This window comes from Periplaneta americana, chromosome 4 (genome assembly GCF_040183065.1).
Source record: "Periplaneta americana isolate PAMFEO1 chromosome 4, P.americana_PAMFEO1_priV1, whole genome shotgun sequence".
NCBI classification, from domain to species: Eukaryota; Metazoa; Arthropoda; class Insecta; order Blattodea; family Blattidae; genus Periplaneta; species Periplaneta americana.
This window is the reverse complement of record NC_091120.1, coordinates 10163509-10183669: the sequence shown is the minus strand read 5'-3', so window position 1 is coordinate 10183669 and position 20161 is coordinate 10163509. Positions and strand designations below refer to the sequence as shown.

The following is a 20161-nucleotide window of genomic DNA, read 5'->3' as shown; positions in this document are numbered from 1 at the left end:
TGTGTGTGAAAATGGTGCTGTGAATTTAATAATTTTTAAACTTGTTTTATATGTATGGAGTAACTGGACATCCTATTCTGGAATACAGTAACAACGTGAAAACTTAAGGGGCAAGAGTTGAAAGCAAAGGATGAAACATGAAGGCCCGTTAATGGCAACATGGTCACACCTATAGCATTTCTTTCTCATACCTCACGGTTTGAGTCAGTCAGTTCAAGATGGATTGAACAGTTACCTTATTTTATGCCTATTTAGACAATAGATACACAGTCTGATTGTTGATAGATCATACAAGTCATTGCATCATAGTAATCGCTAATACATTGTATGTAATTCTAACCTGAGTTAATTTTAATCACACAAATATACGTACTTAAAATAAGGCAGCAAAATAACTGACTGTGATTATTATTTAATCGTACTAGTATGAAGTTATGGTCTACTCAACAGTTACGTTTGTAATATTTCGAAATGCAACCAGGTCTAGATAAAAATTGGAAACCAAAATGAAAGCGTGGTCTTTACTCTTATAGGTTTTTGTCAGAATCTTTTTGGTATAAAATACAACACGGGAAATTCATAAAATCAGATGCAGCAAAAACAGTCCTAAAAATACAGTTCTATGTATATGTTATTCTATATTCCACGTTTCTTCCACACTGGAACATGTCATTACTTGTCAGTAGTAGGCTATAATACACTGTATGCCATTAATTTTATTTCTTTTGTGTAAGCTTTTTTTGCGTTTGTAATAAATGAGATATGAACTTAATTTTGTACTTGATATTTGTGTCTTAAAGTGAATGTAATGCATCACTGCACAGATGTGATATCAACCAAACTATTGTAATAAAATTTGTTTTTGTAATAAATTATTGAACTTCATATGAAAGTAATATTACACATTTATTTGCGTAGTATCACCATAGAAAATATAAAAATACAGACACACAAGATTTTTAAGTTTGTGTTACAATTTTAACCAACCAACATATGAAACAGACATAGTTAAACCTAGAGAATGGATGAATTGAAATCAGAATAGAACGAGACATCTTAAAACCTGAAAGACTTGCTTGTCATTTCATGAATTTTATGTAGAACTCAAGCTTACCATTATTGTTTGCAAACTAACTCCCAGAAATCAAATATCTTAATCTTGTTTTCAGCATTTGTGGGGCAGCTTCAACTCATCTGACTTTGAAGCCATTTACTTTGAAATTTCATTTAAGAAAGAAATGTACGCTCAAACGAATCTTACATTTCCTTTTCTAATTAGCACTTTACTCCTTCCTCCACGTCTATGAGAGTTTTATTGTTAGCAATTACATTGTGTCACTCAGTAACACACAGAAAAGTATATAGTAGGCCCAATTGTGATGAGTCATGTTATCTTGTATTGAATTGTTTCTAGCTTCTTCTGGTGGCTAAACTGAAGGAAACGTGAATGTTAAGAAAGACATAGGCCTACATGTTTTCAATGAGAGAAACGCTAGATCATATCGTAGATAATATTATAATAATTAATAGGAAAGGAAGGAAAGAGCGACTTAAATTCGTTCTTAGAGTTTTGTTGCTAATTCCACCAGGTTGTCTTTGGACGATTCTAGAGTCTTATGTTACATAACCTCACATCTTCTGAGTAAAAATTTTCTCATACTCTTAGTATGAGAATTACTTGAGTGAGTTGATATATTGTTTTTACACGTAAATTCATTCAGGTTATGTAACTAGTTGAACTAAAATATAATTATACAGAAATGCAGAAACACGTCCAACTAGAGAAGATGGTAAATACGGAGCGAAATAGTGAAATTTATTCTATTACATGATTTATTGAGGAAGAACAGTTTTGATAATAAGTTAATAATAATGTATTACTACCTACTGGTCTAATTGAACATGAAAGGTTTCATTTTCCAAAAGGATTTTGTCGTCTGATACAGGATAATTTTCAGTTTTCCATTTCTAATAGGCCTTACATGTTATATATTATTCAACATTGCCTCATAATTTTTGTTAATGATTTTTGTTCTTAATAGTAAAATATACATAAAAATGATATTTATTAAATTTGTAAATGTATATTTCAAATCCCGTGTTGGAAGACTGTATATCTGTTGTGTGAATAGTCTAATGGTATTCTTATTTTCTAATTAAGTTATGACCAGGGGTTCTTAACCATAGGATTACTAGAAGGCCCATAGATTTGTAAATATGACGTTGAAACATGAAGGTGAACTACAAGTTTAACCATATTATTTCTGATTATTTATTTTTCGTCCTATTGTATCCCCATGCTAAAGAATACACTTAATTGTAAAGGGATCTATAGACATCATCTAAGATTTGGTATTATATTGGTTTGAAAAGGTTAAGAACCTCTGTTATAGACTGAACTGCAGTTCTTGGTATTGCCAGCAATACTGAACAAATGTTCAAGTTTGCTGATATGAGCATCCAATTGTGGATTACTTTGAAACAAAAGAAATTATCGTTAATAACGGTCATGATTTTGTGACATAATGTTTTCCTCTCTGTTTACCTGTAGATAGATATAATGTGGTGATGTTTATGAAAGTGGCAACATTAGAATCGTCTTGCATTTTGAAAACAAGAATTTTTGTGCACTAAGCTTGAATTAAGTGTCATTTTCTTAGGCCTATGTTATAACTTCTGGTAAAATGATACATTCATTTATTTTTTTTTTTAATATACGAGTTAAACTGTGTGAAAATTATGTTTATTTCATTTTGTGTAAATGACAATGAATATTATCAGTTCACATCCTTCTCAAAGGTTAAATATTGTCATGTAGAAACCTTCAAACAAGCAGGAAATACTGAAGCCAGGTGCACACAGAATCAGATGCGACATTTTGCTTTGTAGTGTCCCACAATGCCTTGCAACAGCTTAACACTGCTCGAGACAAACTGATATTTGCTTGCTGTGTGGGTTTGGAAAACTGGCCTAGGCTAGAAAATGGCGACAATGAAAGAGGACTGTCTATATCAGAAATTCTTTTGTTTTGGTTATTTTTTCCCAAGGACGCCTATGTCTAAAAATCTATACAACTGAAAAACGTCTTAAAATTAAATACTACTAATGTAGTGCACAAACGTAATTTTGTATGTTTATGACTACTTCAAGAGCCACAATAATGAAATAAATGGTGCGGCAAAACATCCTCCCTAATTTAAAGTTTAAATAAAAAACAGATGTATCAAAATAAGGAATCTTCATTAATATGAATGGTATCTTAACAGTGGGAATTTTTCATTTTTTTTTTTAATAATGCGTATCTCAAGTAGTGCCACTATCAATGCATTGTTGAATGCAAGTTCGGAAATTCTGCATCACTCTAACTAGCATTTCTTGAGGAATAAGACCAATTTCTTCCAGTATTGAATTTATTAGGTCTGGCAAAGTCCTCGGCCGATGTTTGAACACCCTGGCCTTAAGTTGCCCCCATAGAAAAAAAATTGCAGAGTGCAAGGTCTGGTGATCGTGCTGGCCAGGGGACGTCGCGAAGTGAAGAAATTAAGCGTCCGGGAAACATCTGAGCAGCGACAACGGAATTACCACTTACCAGAAACGATACCACAGCATAAGCACATTCTTCACCCGTCCACGGCACAGTTCGAAATCGTTACAGATTTTTTTTTTTTTTGGCACTAATTGAATGTCAGTTCCGTGCATTCAATATCCTATTCAATTCTTGTTGTTCGTGCATGTCATTTGATATCGCTATGGCAACGCGTGTAAACCTAAATTTCCCACTGTTTAGATACAATTCATATTAATACAGTAACGGATCTATGAACCAGCAATCCTGTTCTATAAAGATAAATATAGCCTGTCCCACATTGATGTAATAGGTTTGATAGTGGGAGCACGAGGTACCATACCCTCCTTCTTTGCCAACAATTTTTTTTTTTTTTTTTATCCAATGCCACCACGTTGTCTTTTCGACATTTCTGGTCGTCTCTCCTGGCCATGGCTTAGTTGTAACCCACTTCTAAGGTTGGGGCGCCTGGAAGGCGGAGTTACATTACCCCGATGATGTGATAGGATGATTATGATAATGTGGTGCCAGGAGAGGTCTTAAATCTAACTTAACCTAAATTCCAGACCATGGACGAACACAGGAATAATCCCCTTTAAGGAAAAATTCCTGTGTTCTAACCGGGAATCGAACCCGGGACCTCATGAACTATAGCCAGAAGCTCTGACCACTAGACCATGAGGCTGGTCTTGCCAACAAATGTAAAAACCTGGGCCTAACACACAGCATTGTGAAGGAAATAGCCATTAGTGCCCTCAAAGGATCGGTTCAGATATTGAGAAATCATTTGTATGGGAGTGATAATGGGAATTTCAAGTTATCTTAACCGATATCAATGCCAATCAATCCGTACTATTATTTTTCTCGCGGTATATGGCATTCAAATCATTCTAACCTATCTGATGATGTCCCCCCCCCCCCCTTTCTTAACTGTGAATGAGCACAAATGCTGCTTAGGTGTAAATTTTTCTGACATTTTGCATATTCGATTCCCAAACCGTTTCAAATGTATATCATTTTACCTTTTAGGTGTGTTTCCAAATTATATGTAATAGCTTTGTCAAATCTGGCAACCTTTTCATAAGGGAAGCTAAATTTATTATTATTATTATTATTATATTTTGATCCATCTGTTCTTTATTTAAACTTTAAATTAGGGAGGATGTTTTGCCGCATCTTTTATATATAATTATATTAAATCAGCAATGAGTGATAGTATATAGCATAGAATTAGACCTACTACAAATTATTATTATTAATTATTATTCATCTGGTGCTTTCATCTCATTTGCAATTTCCTCTCACATTTTTGCCGTGATATTGTTTCAAAATGGGATTGTGCAGAATGTACCTTTCCTGTTCTAAAACAACTAATTTATCTGCATTGAACTCCATTATGAATATGTGCGCTACACAACAATAGTATTTGTAGATAGTGGAAGTATGCAATCGTGGACATGGCTACTCAAGCATGCGCAGTATGCTGCAGTCATCCAATGTTGTCTCCCTGTGTCTGATTCTGTGTACACCCCATCATAAGAAATCACCATCGAACAAAATGTGTTGCGCCGCACTGCATTTGATTTTGTGTGTACCCGGCCTAATACAAAAAAGGTCATAGAACCTAAATATTCATTGATTTTCCTTTAAGAACCCAACAGCATTTTCTTTATATATTAAAGATCATTACTGTCATGTGCCATAGTCCCTGTCCTCGATTTTCCTCCTTTTTTTTCCTTCAAACATATGCACACTTACACATTGAAGTAGTTCTAGCATTACTTCTGAGTAATGGAGTCTATAGAGTCATCTGTCATCACAATCTTTACCTAGATTATTTGTAGTGTTTCGAAAGTATTATTGTAAAATATTTTTCTTGGAAGTGAAAGGAGAAAAGGCAGGCAGGTAGAATAGTTTTGTACTTTCGAGGGCCGTCTACTTTTATATAATTAGGTAATAAAAGAAAAATGTTTGTGCATTAGAATTTACACTTAAAATTTCAGACTTTGCTTGAGGAAATGTTCTTTGTCATCTAGATATTTCCAGATACTGTAATTTGTTTTCAAGAAAAGTAGTATATAAGAAATTCTAAGCTATGATCTTTTGAATTTGAAGTCCTTAGTGAAATAACTGCAGATATGATTATTCTGTTAGCCAGAAAAAGAAGGAATAAGTTTTATTTTATATAGGTATCGGTAAATATTTTGTATATGTAGTTGAAACAAGACAGCTTTTATATTTTGTACACAATCATCTTCGCCTGAATGGATGGAGTTACGCATGCTACTGTCCTCTGAATATGTTATTTAATTAATTAGAACTGTTTTTGGAATTATAGTAAACATTCTCGAATTATTTTTGTGAATGGTTTTATTAAATTGCAGTGGCGTAGCGTCAATGTAAGCTAAAAAGCTTAGCTTCCCCAATTAATAATAATTTCATAATAAACCTGCAGTTTATGGAGAAAATTATTTATCAATTTTAATAGAATTTATATTTACGCGTTAAATATTGTGATGCGGCAGCTCAGGATGATTTGTGATGCAGCAGTAAACAAGAAGCCTGCACACACCAGCTTCCAAGCAGACCGGTTTCTTCTGTGTAATCCACCCCGCAGATTTTCCATCCCTTTCTAACTAAACTGCCCTAATCGCAAGGCTCGCAAGAAGCTAGCTTTAACATTTAAAATAAGTAGTTTCCGAGTTATCCCTTTTCGTCAGTTGTGTTCAGTTGAAGTGTTAGTGTGCACTGTGGCTGATATAATAAATAATGAGTGAAATAACAGTTCCTGACACTAATTTACTTTAATTTTTTTAGGACAATTGTATTATCAAAACTGACTTACGAACAAAAGTGTGATTTAAAAAACAAATGACCGACTCCCTTGCTGTCAATGAAGGACACAACCAAAAGACAGACGCATACTTACGTAATGATACTAATATTGTGATTTCTCTAAGTATGACAGGGAGTGAGCTAATGTTATACGTATACGTGTCTATTTGTTAAGAGATATGTGTAAACCGTGAAATCATATTTTATTACGTAACATTTGAGGTCATGCCTTATTGGTGTTACTTACGAGGTTCCAACCATCTTCGACTGCTGACTTGAAATTGACTACTATTTATTTTAAGACTGTATTTTTGTAATACGTTTTCTCATATTGCATGAAAGACAACTTGAGTTAGCTTCCCCTGCTCAAAATTTCATGCTACGCCACTGTTAAATTGAGAAATTAGTATTCACCTTAATTCTTCTTCTTTTCTGAGGCATAAGTCTAATAATACTCTCCGACTAATAATACCATTTAGAAATTTCCAGCACACTCCCTACATGTGATGTCTGAATACATCACTCTTTATAAACTAATCATTTCTCATCTTTACTTATTTTTTCTGAAGCATTCAGTAATTGAGAATGAATTCTTTAGTGAGAAACAACATTATGCTTCTCGTACATTAAAATGACAACGAATGAGATCTACAGATGTCTAATACTGATGGCTTTAAACTGAATTTGTTATTCAGACTATATCCATAGCCTAATTCTCTCTTATAATTACATAACCTATGTTTTTCTCAAACGAGGTAAATAAACGTATTTGTCTGCAGTCAGACTTGCCTATTTTGATTAACTGATTGATGTAATATTGCAATTATTCGTTTTGAACGTACTTTTTTTTCCTCTTCCATTCATGGCCTAAGTCAAATACTGCATTTATGTTCACAAAACTGTAAGTAAACAACATTTATTTCTAATTTAACGTAATGCCATTTAAATTTTGTACTTTTATAGTTTTCGGCACTTTAACCTTAGGTTAAATTATTGCAAGATGTAATGGAGATGTGAACAGTTATGTTGAATAATAATAATAATAATAATAATAATAATAATAATAATAATAATAATGGCTTTATTTAACCTGGCAGAGTTAAGGCCATAGAACCTTCTCTTACACTCAACCAGGATTAAAACTTGCTCACATAGTTCAACATACACTGAATTGGATTTAAGTAATTACATACAGATACAATTTACATAATGATATCAGAAGAGGCAGCGGAAGAAGTGAAGGTTACAGAAAGTAATATAAAATACCGGTACAAATGAAAATTAAAGGAGATACAATAGTGAACTAATCAGATTTAATTGTTTCTCAGTGGCCACTCTGTTGTTGTTATAAAATGTTTTATTAATCAAGTGAATACTTCCATTATTTTTAAAGTAATGAAATTAGTTATCTAACCTTTAACCACACTTTCTGGTTTATTAATCCTTGTTGAAACTCATTTTGACGAAATCTTGACTCTATGAATGTTCATCAATTTATTAGTACATTGAATTTTACATTACTTTCCACGGCATATTCCTGCAGTTTGAATGCAGAAGGCAGGATATTTTCCTTCAGGGAACTCATGAATTGGGTAGATAAATCGAACATGTTAGATTAAATTCATCTTTACGTATCCATTAAGCATATAGTATGACTATGGAGGACTGAGAAATGTCTTCCTGTATTGGTTTTCTTTAGTGGTAGATTTTCCTTTCTCCCCCCCACTTCCCCACCCCCCAGACTTTGCGTTCACATGAGGATCATAACTATAATATCATTCCAACACGTTTTCTCTGGCCTATTACTACATATTCATTGAAAGAAGAAACATACCTCATAACAAAACAGATAATGGTACAGTATTTTATTACATTACGATTTATTACTTTGTTGTATGAGTAAAAATATCTAATACACTTTTATAGTAATTTATACGCCTGATATTCCTAGTACCTATCTGATGTAATTGAAATGTTGGAAATTGAAGAAACGTGTGTTCACTGTATTTTACGTGCAACGTGTTTCCATTCAATTCACTTCAGTTTGTTACAAGCCACTTCATGCAAGCTGCCATTGGAAAATATTGCAGGGAACAAATTTATTTGAAATGTTGAAAGAAAGGGACAAATTCTTATATACATTAACATTAAAATAAATTAGCCTAATTTGTAAAGACTTGTGTATACTTACGATGGTATATGTCCCTGGTTCTAAGCGATGTATTAATATTTCTAAGTGGTGTTTTATTTTTAAATTTTGCAATCAACCTATAAGTGTTTGTTCTAGTCACTGGATCACTGTGGCAGCACTAGATTAAGATGGCGTAAGATTTTTATGTACAATCCACAATTTCATGAAGTTCTGTTTCAGAAACTGAACATTAAAATTATTTCAGATGGGCTGTATTACATTGAATCGTTAAAATTGAGTATACATAATTATACAGGGTGTATCTAAATTGGTGTCAAATATTTCGGGGACGTGTTCCTAACATAAAAACAGTTAACAAAGTTAATAAGAATATGGGTCTGAAAACCATTCGTTAGTTATTAAAGGATTTGTCCCTTCATTAACCGCTGATTGTTTGATGATTTTTTGTTTGTTTGTATTTTGTAGAGCAAAGAAATCAGAAGAAAATGTATTCTGTGAGTGAACAGAACGAAATGATTTGCATCATTTAATTGATTATGTGCTTCTGGACGTCATCCAACGAATGTGTTTTAACATGATGCTGCTCCAGCTCATTTCAGTCTGATAGTTCGTAATTTTTTAATGATCGATTTCCCTGAAGATGTATTGGTCGAAGGGGATTCATTGCATGGCCTGCTCGATTGCCTGTTTTGAATCCAATGGATTTCTTCGTCTGGTTTTTGCGACTCCTGTACTTAATGTTGACATTCTGAGAGCGTATGCAAACTGGATTTCACGAAATACGAAACACTCCAGGAATTTTCAACAGAGTACGCCAGAGCATGTAACGCAGGTTTAGGGGACACATCGAATCAGGAGGAAGCCACTTCGAGCAATTTTTGTAACATTAAATTTTGTCTTGTAACTCTGAAATAAATTATTTTGAGATCAATGTTCATATGAACTTTTTGTAATGTTTTGGTGTTAGGAACACGTCCCCGAAATATTTGACACCAATTTAGATACACCCTGTATATATTATTTGAATTATATTGTGGATGTGATGGACAGAGCCGTGTATTCTAAAGAACATTTTCTTATCTATTTTAAATATATTTGTACTGCATATTACCAATCCACAGTCGGATGCTCTTATTATCCATGATGTTATTTTGTAGAGTTATTATTGAAGTTTGATACATACTGGCATTACATATCGTAACCACTGCCAATGTAATATTGTATTATTATATGGATAAACTGGTATCATGCTATATCCACATATTGGAATATGTTTATTTAATAATTTCATAATGCTGATTTATTTTCCAAGCTTTTTATCATTTGTTCTTGCTTCTTAGCTTAAATTACTTTGAAACATAAGAATTTTACATAAAGGGGCCAAACACCTATCGATCTCATGTTACGAATGTGCACAATGAAGTAATCTTAATGATTTGTGTGTTTCATTATGATTGGTCTCTGTTTGGATGTGTGTTTAAGTGTCAGAGGGTATGATTTTTTGACAGTAATCGCAAATCCCTCTGGTGTGTTTTGTATTTGCCGTATTGTTAATGTATTCATTCCTTGTTGCTAACAACCAGTAACAAGAATGTTACCACGTGTCGAATCCATGTGTTATATTTGTGTAGATGCAATATATATACAGTTTTTAGTATATAACTTACATTGTTCTCAGTTGTTACTGCTCTGTGCATTCCTTCCTGAAGCCATAAATTCCAGATTTCCTAACCTCAAAACATAATATGCTCTGGGTATTAGAACTGTTAAGTCTGTGGTAATAATAACAATGTTTTTTGTTGCAGATACAAATCTATTGTTCTTTCTATAATCTAGCTGTGCTTATTTCTGGCATGGTACCACAATTGTAACATGCCTCCATGTGTCTGGATGTCTACATAAGACTCGATTCACATTATACGGAACATCAACGTCACGGACCATCACCGTCACGTCCAATGCAAACTCATTCACATTTAATGACAAGTGACCATCAGTTTGCCGGCGTCATCAAGAATAGATAAGTAGTTTATGCTCTCAAAAAATGTCGTAACTCTTATGTAAGAATGAATTGCACTGTAATTTGTAGGGTTCATTATAAAAATGTCTAAGCAAAGCATTAGAAAAATTTGGAATCAAAATCTTTTTTGGACAGTGAGAAACATCACCCATTCAAAATAGATATTGACATATCAAAAGTTGATAAGCGGCAAAAGTTTTTTTTTTTTCATGTTAGATGGGGGGGGGGGGTTAAAACGAGAGAAATGTTTGGAAAGAATGGAAATTACTTTTAAAATAATAATAATAATAATAATAATAATAATAATAATACGAGTAAAAACGCTGCCAGATAAATTCAAATAAATTAGGTCCTTTTGCCTTCTTTTCCATCTACAATAATAATAATAATAATAATAATAATAATAATAATAATAATGATGATGATGATGATGATGATGACCGATACAATAATAAATTCTTTCTTTTCTTTTTTCTCAATTTCAAATTATGCCATACTAGTGGTTAATCAACATAGATGTTATTTATATATTGTACTAGGAATATTTTAATTACATTTCAAAAGTCACAATTAACTTGAAAACCTTAAGCAATGGAAATATTTTGAACGCAAATTTGGAATCAGAGCGATGATTTCTATGAGAATCTGCAGTTCTAACAGATAAAAGTTGTCACTCTGCATAAGAAAGTCCGCCATGCAAACACCCGCATTAAGGTACGGTCACACGTCGTTACTTTTGCAGCGCTGCAGTACAAAAAACTGCGTAACTCTTGTACTGCGACGTGTGAACAACGGTGCAACTCGAAAAGTAGCGGCTGCCGAACCTGCTGCCCGCTACTTTTCCATGCTGCGCGCAACTTAAAAGTAGCGACGTGTGAACAGGGTTCTCAGGGTTGCAGCCGCAGCATTTTTGATATCGGTTTTGTTGAAACTTTTGCTGCGGTTGCAACCAGTGTTACCACCCAAATGTGTCAATGATACTTTTATTGTTTGGATATATTTTAATGTTACATGTGATGAAAATAAATTATTTGTAACAGTTATTAAATACACAACACAGTCTGAGCATAATTGGTGACGATATAATTCATTTTTTAAATTTTCCGTAGCATAGTTCTAAACAGGAGAGTTGCCAACATTGATTACGTGAATATACTGTTGGTTATCATTTAAGTATATAGGCGTTTTTAAAAGCTTTATAGTAAAAATAATGTCAATTTCTGAATACTAGATACGACAGAAAAGCAAATAATAAATAAGGAAGCTTTCGCATGAGTTTCTTAATAATGCGAACATAACCACAAAATGTATATTGAGAAGTCAACACGGAGATGGAAACCTGCAGCATGACTGCGGCTGCAAAAGTAGCGCCTTGTGTGTGAACAGACTCACAACCTCCAGTTGCAACTTTTGCTGCACTCGGGTTGCGCAGCACGAAAAGTAGCGTGCAGCGCGCTACTTTTGGCTTACGTGTGAACACGACACGCAACTTTTGCAGCTGCAGTACAAAAGTAGCGCTGCAAAAGTAGCGACGTGTGACCATACCTTTAAACTCGCTGTAAGTAGCAAACCGGTACAGGTTTTGAATATCAGCCACTTTTAAAAGTAATTTCCGTTCTTTCTAAACATTTCTCTTCCTTTGACCCTCCATGTAACGTGAAAAAAAAAAAAATTGTCACTTATCAATGTCTATTTTGAACGGGTGACTTCGCTGTTAGTAATTTTTTTTCTCACTGTCCAAAAGAGATTTTAATTCCAAATTTTTTCTATGCTTTTCTTAGACATTTATATATGAACCTTAAAAATTACAGTGCAATTGATTGTCTCTCGTAGGAGCTACGACATGTTAATGTTTAACGTTGCTGCTAGAGTCTAGCAGAACAAACCGTCCACGTCAAGTCAAAACATTCTCCTCGAGAATCCCAGACAGTCGGTGCCATTGACAGTCCGTGACATTGCCTGTATATGTGAACGCTACCATATAAAATGCGTTGTACAATGTTTTGATGCAACGCTGCTGGTCAGTGATGTGACGTTGATGTGACGTATAATGTGAATCGAGCTTAACTCAAGAGTTCAGCTAGCTGGCAAATTCCTTTTGAACATTGTACAGTCGACACTTGGTGTTGTATTTTAAGTGTTGCAGTACAGAGTTTCAACAGAAAATATCACTGATAAGTTTAAAAATGAGTTCACAAAACAAATAAGTTATTATTTATTTATTTATTTATTATTTTCCAATGACAAGTACCGAGATTTACATCTTTGACCGAAACACAACTTTAATATAAAAATAAAATAAGGCATAGAATGCAAATGGAGAAGAAAACGTCCTTCATTGTCTCATTAAGTTCCTCGCCTCCCAGTATCGGTCACACTCTTTGACTTCAGTTAAGGTTGGAGAGCAAAGTAGGTGGTCGCTGTTCACATCTTCTTGTAGATCACACAAGGTACATTTGAGTCTGGTAGTAAGCCAAAAACGATGGAGGTGTTGAGCTGGGCAGTCATGCCCAATGCATAAGCGAACTTTGCAACTGCTTTATTTCTTGGTCTATTTGGTATTTCTAAGATGTCCTTTTCCTTTGCCAGTGTTTGTCTTGTGTTCTGCTCTGAATATATTGAGCGTAAGCTTCTTGGATAACATTCTTGATGTATAATTTAGCTGTAAAAATGATATATTTGTTGTTTCGTTGTTTCTGTTAATAAGGTATTATTAGTACGTATTAGTATTTCAGAAAGGAACGTGAAAATGATAACCAATTAATACTCGCCAACGAAATAGTAAAAATAACAACAGATATACAAATCTAGTCTTTCAGGTAAGGCTCCCTGTAAAGCAGATTTGAATAATTTCAAGGGAAAAATTGTTCCGGGGCCGGGTATCGATCCCGGGATCTCTGGTTGCACATACCAGTACTCTGCCAACTGAGCTACCTGGGACTCCACCAGACGATTACCTTGGAATTATTCAAATCTGCTTTACAGGGAGCCTTACCTGAAAGACTAGATTTGCATAATATATGTCACTGTGTACGTTAACAGAAAACCACAATTCGAAGTCACACAGAGTTTGTGTGCACTCGATGTGGGTCTCTGGTGCTTCATCAGCCCACGCGAGTTGTGTGGATATAAAGGGAAAAGTTGAGACGGTGTCGGGTGGAGTTCCCAGGTAGCTCAGTTGGCAGAGCGCTGGTACGTTCAATCAGAGGTCCCGGGATCGATACCCAGCCCCGGAACAATTTTTCCCTTGAAATTATTCATAACAACAGATACTTTGCATGGTTTCTCAACCATATAGCAGTCCCTAGCTAGAAATTTTACACGAAAATTTCTGACCAGCACGTTAATGCTGTACGAGATTACGAAACTATAAGAACCCGTTGCTTGTCGGAATTGCAAGTGAGCAGAGACGAGGCTACGGGATCCGTGAAGGAATTAAGACAACATCTTCGGTACCGTGAATTAAAACCTGGTGTGCATACCCCCAGAAAGGAAAAGGAGTTGTATTGTTTGAAGAAGTACCTGCAGCCAACTCGTGGATCATCAGGCATGACGGATTATCAAGTTCTGAATGAGAGAAATGCTAAAAATGACTGCGATGGTAGCACCAGTGCGTTCTCTCCCTGGTCGCTCTACAGGCACAACCCACTGTAGGCACTGCAGTGAGTATGAAACTTTACCACATGTGCTTGGGAGTTGCCCACAGGGAGAAGTACTCAGAATAAAACGTCACAACACCATACGTTCTATGATCGCAGATGCACTTCGATCCAAAAATCTAGATGTTCACGAGGAAGTTCATTGTATTGCTGATGGTGGAAGCAATAGTAGGATAGATATCATAGCTATAAATAGGAATAAACAGACAGCCGAAATAATTGATCCTACAATCAGATTTGAAATGTCAGCCACTCAACCATCTGAAGTGAACAAAGAGAAAAAGAAAATCTACGAGCCCACGTTTCAGTACCTATCGGCGAAATACAACATAGAAAAAATCACAGTTACCGGTCTCTTCTTCGGAGCGAGAGGCACCATTCCGAAAGCCTTTGTAAAGTGGAGGGAAAAATACAAGCTGACGAGAGATCTTCAAGATGCCATCATCACCACCATTATAAAATTTTCTGTAGCGATATTTCGTCAGCATCTTTATGGCGTACATTCAATTTAAATTATACTTAGTTCTATTTTTTTTTTCCTTATGTCTTAATCACTTTTGTCTGAAACCTGTTTATATAATTTTTCATTTTAAATTTTATTGTAAGCTATTCTGTGTCGCAGGGCAAACCCAAAATATTCGGTTAGACCAATAAATTAAATTAAATTACGGAGCATGTTACCTTTTGTGAGTTACAAACTGTAAACTTTTGTTTCTTTATTTTCAAATAGTTACCTTTTTGTATTATACTGCGATTGTATCGTTGAATTACCTATAGATAATTTCTGTACAATTACCTGTATATTAACAGTAGGCTTAGATACTTTATCTTATAATATTATGTCGTCATACTTCGCAGATTTGAAATACGTCGTCTGTTTGCAAAGTAAAAATTGATTGTGTGAATACAAAATAATATGATACCAGTACTGTTAAAGTTTTATTTCACTTAAGAGACGGTAAGCAATCACACAACATAATAAAATGAGATGACAGAACAGAAGAAACTACTAAGCCAGGTCGCTAATCATCTTGGGTAGGGATTATTTTTTGTAGGGTGGGTAAATAAAAACTTTGACCTACTTTTTCTTATAATAACTAGGATTAATTTCCTCCGAACTTCTCACACTCCACCAGTTTCTGTGCTTCAGTCTGAAATGAAGAAAAGAAAAAGTTTAAATCTCTCTTTCATGGTTTAATGCACTGAGATTTTCTTAAGCTGTTTTAAGTTATGAAGGTGGATTCCTGTAAAAATATTAGACTCTGTCCAGCGAAAAAATAAAGCGATTTAAACCACATAACACGTATTAGAAATCAGCGTGTATCACTCCGCCGTTAAATGTTCATGACACCATATTTAATAATGCAATAGATGTGTTAAAATGGTAACAAACAAAAGAAAATCATTCTTATTTTTATATTTATTTAAAAGAGTCTTTAAAAAGCATATAATAAAACTAAAATGAAGACATTTCGCTTGAACTATTTTATGAGAGAAAACGTATGATGCGTCCAAGAGCTAATCAGAGATATCAAGACCACGTGAATGGCTGTGTTTACGTCACTTTATACTTTCATTTCGTCAGTATTTTACTGCGACAAGAAATTTAATGTAGTTCATCGGAATAGTTGTAGATTTCTTCTCTACAGGTTAGGAGTTCGACTCCAGAGACCAAATGTTCTGTGAATATAAATCTTTTCAGAGAATAGCTCCTCATTCATATTTATTTTTGTGGATGTTAATAATGTGATATTTCTTCATCATATATCACACTTTTCGCCCAAGAATCCAGTTTCTCAATCATACTGCGAATTATATCAATATTTGTAGTTCATTTGCAGACATTTTCAACATCTGATCGGATAGACTTTAATGATTACCAATACCATGGTAGTTTAGTCCTTATCATGATTCTTTAGCGAAATGAAGTACCAAATGGGTCCATAGAGTATGACATTCTGCTTCAATTGGTTGATGGAAAACCTCGGAAAACCCCTCACCAGGTAACTTGTCCCAATCAGGATTTGAACCCGTGTCTGCTCGTTTCACAGTGAGACATGGTAACCGTTACTACACTAGGTCCTTCAGAAATGCAAATTAATTCAACTACACATCACAATAAGTGAAGTGATATGTGTGCTATTGAACTGAAATGTATTACAGTCGCGACGCTATTATTCCCGGCGTGACTCCTCCTCTTTGCTTACGGCTCTATAAAGTCTAGATAGGTAGTATCGTTCGCCATTTTTGTTCTTTCGTTGCCGAGCTACCAGACGAGGAATCTATTTGCCACACCGTTAAACATTATCATGTCGTAGCTCCTATGATAATAAATCAAACGCACTGTAATTCTGCAAATAATTGAGCAGCAAATAACGTCCTCGTGTGCTTTCTGCGAACGTCAACGAAAGAGCTAAAATGGCGGGCGATTATATTAAGTATTTATCGAGCCTTAGGAAATGCATGACGTCATCCATAGCGAATCACAAGACGCACACATTTAAATGTAGCCGACCTGCAACGTGATTGGCTGCCGGAAATAAGAGCGACGGGACTATAGTGTACACTTTTTTCGCTTACCTCAACAAGTTTATAGATATGCATGAGAGCCTCTGTAGGTAGCTTGCAGGGGCCATCTTGGAGTCCCGACCTCTTACCCCAGTTGGGAGTAAACGTCAGCTGTGCTTCACACATTACAGCAATAAGTGCAGCGATTACAACCAGAGCCTTCAAGACCCAACCCATTCTGAAACTGGAACGAGAAATAGGATAGTAATCATGTTCATAAATAGTGCAACAGTTTTCTAACAATGTACAGTCTTTGAAAACAGGTTTTGTCGCACTGTTACTTTGTTTCAGAAAGGAGGCAGTAGTATGATCAGACACAACGAAACAAAACTAATTTTATTACCTCAACTAATTCTCTTGTGAACCAGGGCGCTCGTCCTGTGATCATGCGCACTGGCTCCTTTCTGGGACTTATAAAGTATCTATGCGACAAAACTTTTTTCTCAGTCTTAACGTTTTCTGTATTTCAATGGAAGAGAGCGCTAAACAATTGCTGTTCATAGTGGTAAATTATTAAGGAAGACATTTAAAACGAATATATACAGGGTGTTCATTGTTGCTTAGGTAGCCCAAATAACAATCGAGACATGTCAAAATGGGTAAGGGACATGGTGAGGAGATAGTAAAAGATTTAGGGTGGGAACTTCTCAAATCAAGGCGACGAAAAACCAGACTCACCGCATTGTTCAAGGCACAAATGGGACACAAAGCATGGACCGATATCAATGCTAGATTAGCAACACCATCATACTTAGGAAGGGCTGATCATATTAGGAAGTTTAAATGTAGAAAACAAAGAACGGACGTGGCAAAATTTTCGTTTGTTAACCGCACAATAGTAGACTGGAACAGCTTACCTGCGGCAATCTTTCAGGGCGGCCCTCTTAAAATCAATACATTTAAGGAAAGGTTGAGAAGATTAGACTGAAAATGTAATTGTAGGTGCAGTGTAATTATTTAAGTTGTCATGTAATTAATTGAGTTGATATATAATTAATTAAGTTGATATGTAATTAATTAAGATGATATGTAATTTAGTTGATATGTAAATAAATTAAGGTGATATGTAAATAATTAAGATGATATGTAATTAAGTTGGTATGTAAATAATTAAGGTGATATGTAATTACTTAAATTGGCAATAGTTGGGTGAAATAGAAATACTTATAAGTTAGATTTACTTTTGCTTATCGTAGTCGTTATTATAGAATAGTTTTTATTTATAGTCCTAGGTTTATTGCATCTACTATTTATAGATTTACGTTTATTTTATTTTATTTCATGTAATTGTAATTATTGTATATTATATATCACTGCCACCGGGTGTATATCCAATTGTAGTGTTAATAAATACATACATGTGGGAAGTATTTAATGGTTTCGCAGGCGGAATGAGGGATGGGTATAATGTTCACCGACATCATCACGTGATACAAAAGAGCCTCCATATGTCCCCACAAATAAAAATCAAGTGGTGTGAGATCTTACAAATCTTTGACGATAGTTGATTAAGGAAAAAGCAATTCCAGGGCGCATCCGTGAAGACTAGTAACACAACATGAAATGAGCTGTCAGCTGAAAAACAGTCTTCGAAAGGTAGCATTCTAGTATAAACAAACGAAAGCTGACCTCTGAGTGCTCTGCAGGCTGCCTAATCTCTAGGTGCATAGACGGCTTTTTGGTATTTCATAGTACCGAAATTACGCATCGAAGACCCTCTGTTCTCTAGCTTAAAATTATTACCCAACCAATCATCCCTAAAATAATTATATTTATTTCTGAAACACCCTGTTTAAAACGAGTTCAGAGAGTGAATTGTTGAAGAAGAATAAAGCAAAAAGTTCCACCACAATATAAAATAAAACTCAAGTATCATAATTGATTAAATGGCGATCTTACTCGTGTTAATTATGTAAGCATGTGTGGCTTACAGCTGTTTCGGTGCTCTTGACACCATCCTCAGAGCCTACTAGATCTCGGCGCTATCTCAACTTCTCTGCCTGTTGTGTGGGTGCGTTCGTGTGATGAAGAGTTGTGTCAAATAATGTGTGTGTTCTGAAATTGATCTTTGTGTTGAGAATTTGATTAGGGTGTGTTTTAATGTGTCTGTATATTTCATATTGTTATCATCATCATCATCATCATCATCATCATCATCATCATCATCATCATCATCATCATCATCCCCAACATTCTGATTGCATGGTAATAATAATAATAATAATGATAATAATAATAAATGATAATGATGATGATAATAATACTAATAATAATAATAATAATAATAATAATAATAATAATAATAATAATTTCCATCAAAATAAAATGTGATGTTTATAACGAAGAACCAATTTGTAAACTTACTTCATGATCTGGAAATATCGCAGATCAGCTTGGAAGTGTAGATGTACACTGGCTTCACTAGAAGGATCAACTACTCCGAAGGCTTGTGTTGGTGTGACAAAAAGCATATAGAAGGAACCTTTTATACTAAATCACTTCTCTTGTGGGTCGTCGAGGCGCTTTTGAACACGCCTACTAAAGACGCATTTCCGGAACTAACGCGTAGGTTTAGTCCAAAGTCCACCTCTTCTAATATCCGGTCAATTAAAGAAGAACTTGTTATCGTTTCTATGGTTTCAGATCTATTAGTGTAGATCTATATTACTGCGATTGTTTGACAGATCTGATGTACTGTAGAAAGAAATCTTATTAAAATCGCAAACAAATTAACTCAAAAGTATTGAAAGTCGCCAAATAGTTTAAAAGAAGAAACTGAATAGATGGAAAGCATGTAGAAAATTATCCTGCGTTGTAAAATGAATTTAAAACGCGAACTTTTCTTAAAATTTGGAGCTGCATTTTTTTTTTAGCATTCTTGATATAGCAACAGTGACTTCTAGTTAGTTTGTGGTATATAATAGATTTTTTTTTTATTTTTATCTGTATTTACGATTTAATTTAACCACGAAATAAGCAGGTGGAAATAGTGATGGTGCTTATAAATCATTTGGATAAGAAATGTAAAAAAAAAAAAAAAAAAAAATACTCTTAAAAGTTTAATGTCGATTTGTTACACGTTTTCTAAAAGCCTAATATGGATTTAATTATGACAGAAAAGATGCTTTTATCACCTACCCTGTTCAACATCTACTTGGAGGATTTAGAGAAAAACTGTTTGTAGAACATGGTAGGGGTGATAGTCGGAGGAAGAAGAAAGAAGTGCGTAAGATTTGCTGATGATATGGCGTTGTTAGCGGAAGTGGAGATGATACTAAGGGATATGCTACTGGAGCTAAATGACAGCTGTGAGCAGTATGGGATGAAAATAAATGCAAACAAGACGAAGACTATATTATCGA

The 20161-nt window shown here is 34.6% G+C and overlaps 1 protein-coding gene across 1 annotated transcript; it reads right to left on the bottom strand.

Annotated features, from left to right (window-relative positions):
* Nucleotides 1-15151: 15151 nt before the first annotated feature.
* Nucleotides 15152-19307, bottom strand: Akh (Adipokinetic hormone). Its single transcript, XM_069822824.1, has 3 exons — nt 19164-19307; nt 16812-16983; nt 15152-15382 (listed from the first exon to the last, which is right to left on the bottom strand). The coding sequence occupies exons 1-3, from the start codon at nt 19268-19270 to the stop codon at nt 15335-15337; spliced, it is 327 nt and encodes a 108-aa protein (XP_069678925.1). The 5' UTR covers nt 19271-19307; the 3' UTR covers nt 15152-15334.
* Between the last annotated feature and the right edge of the window lie 854 nt (nt 19308-20161).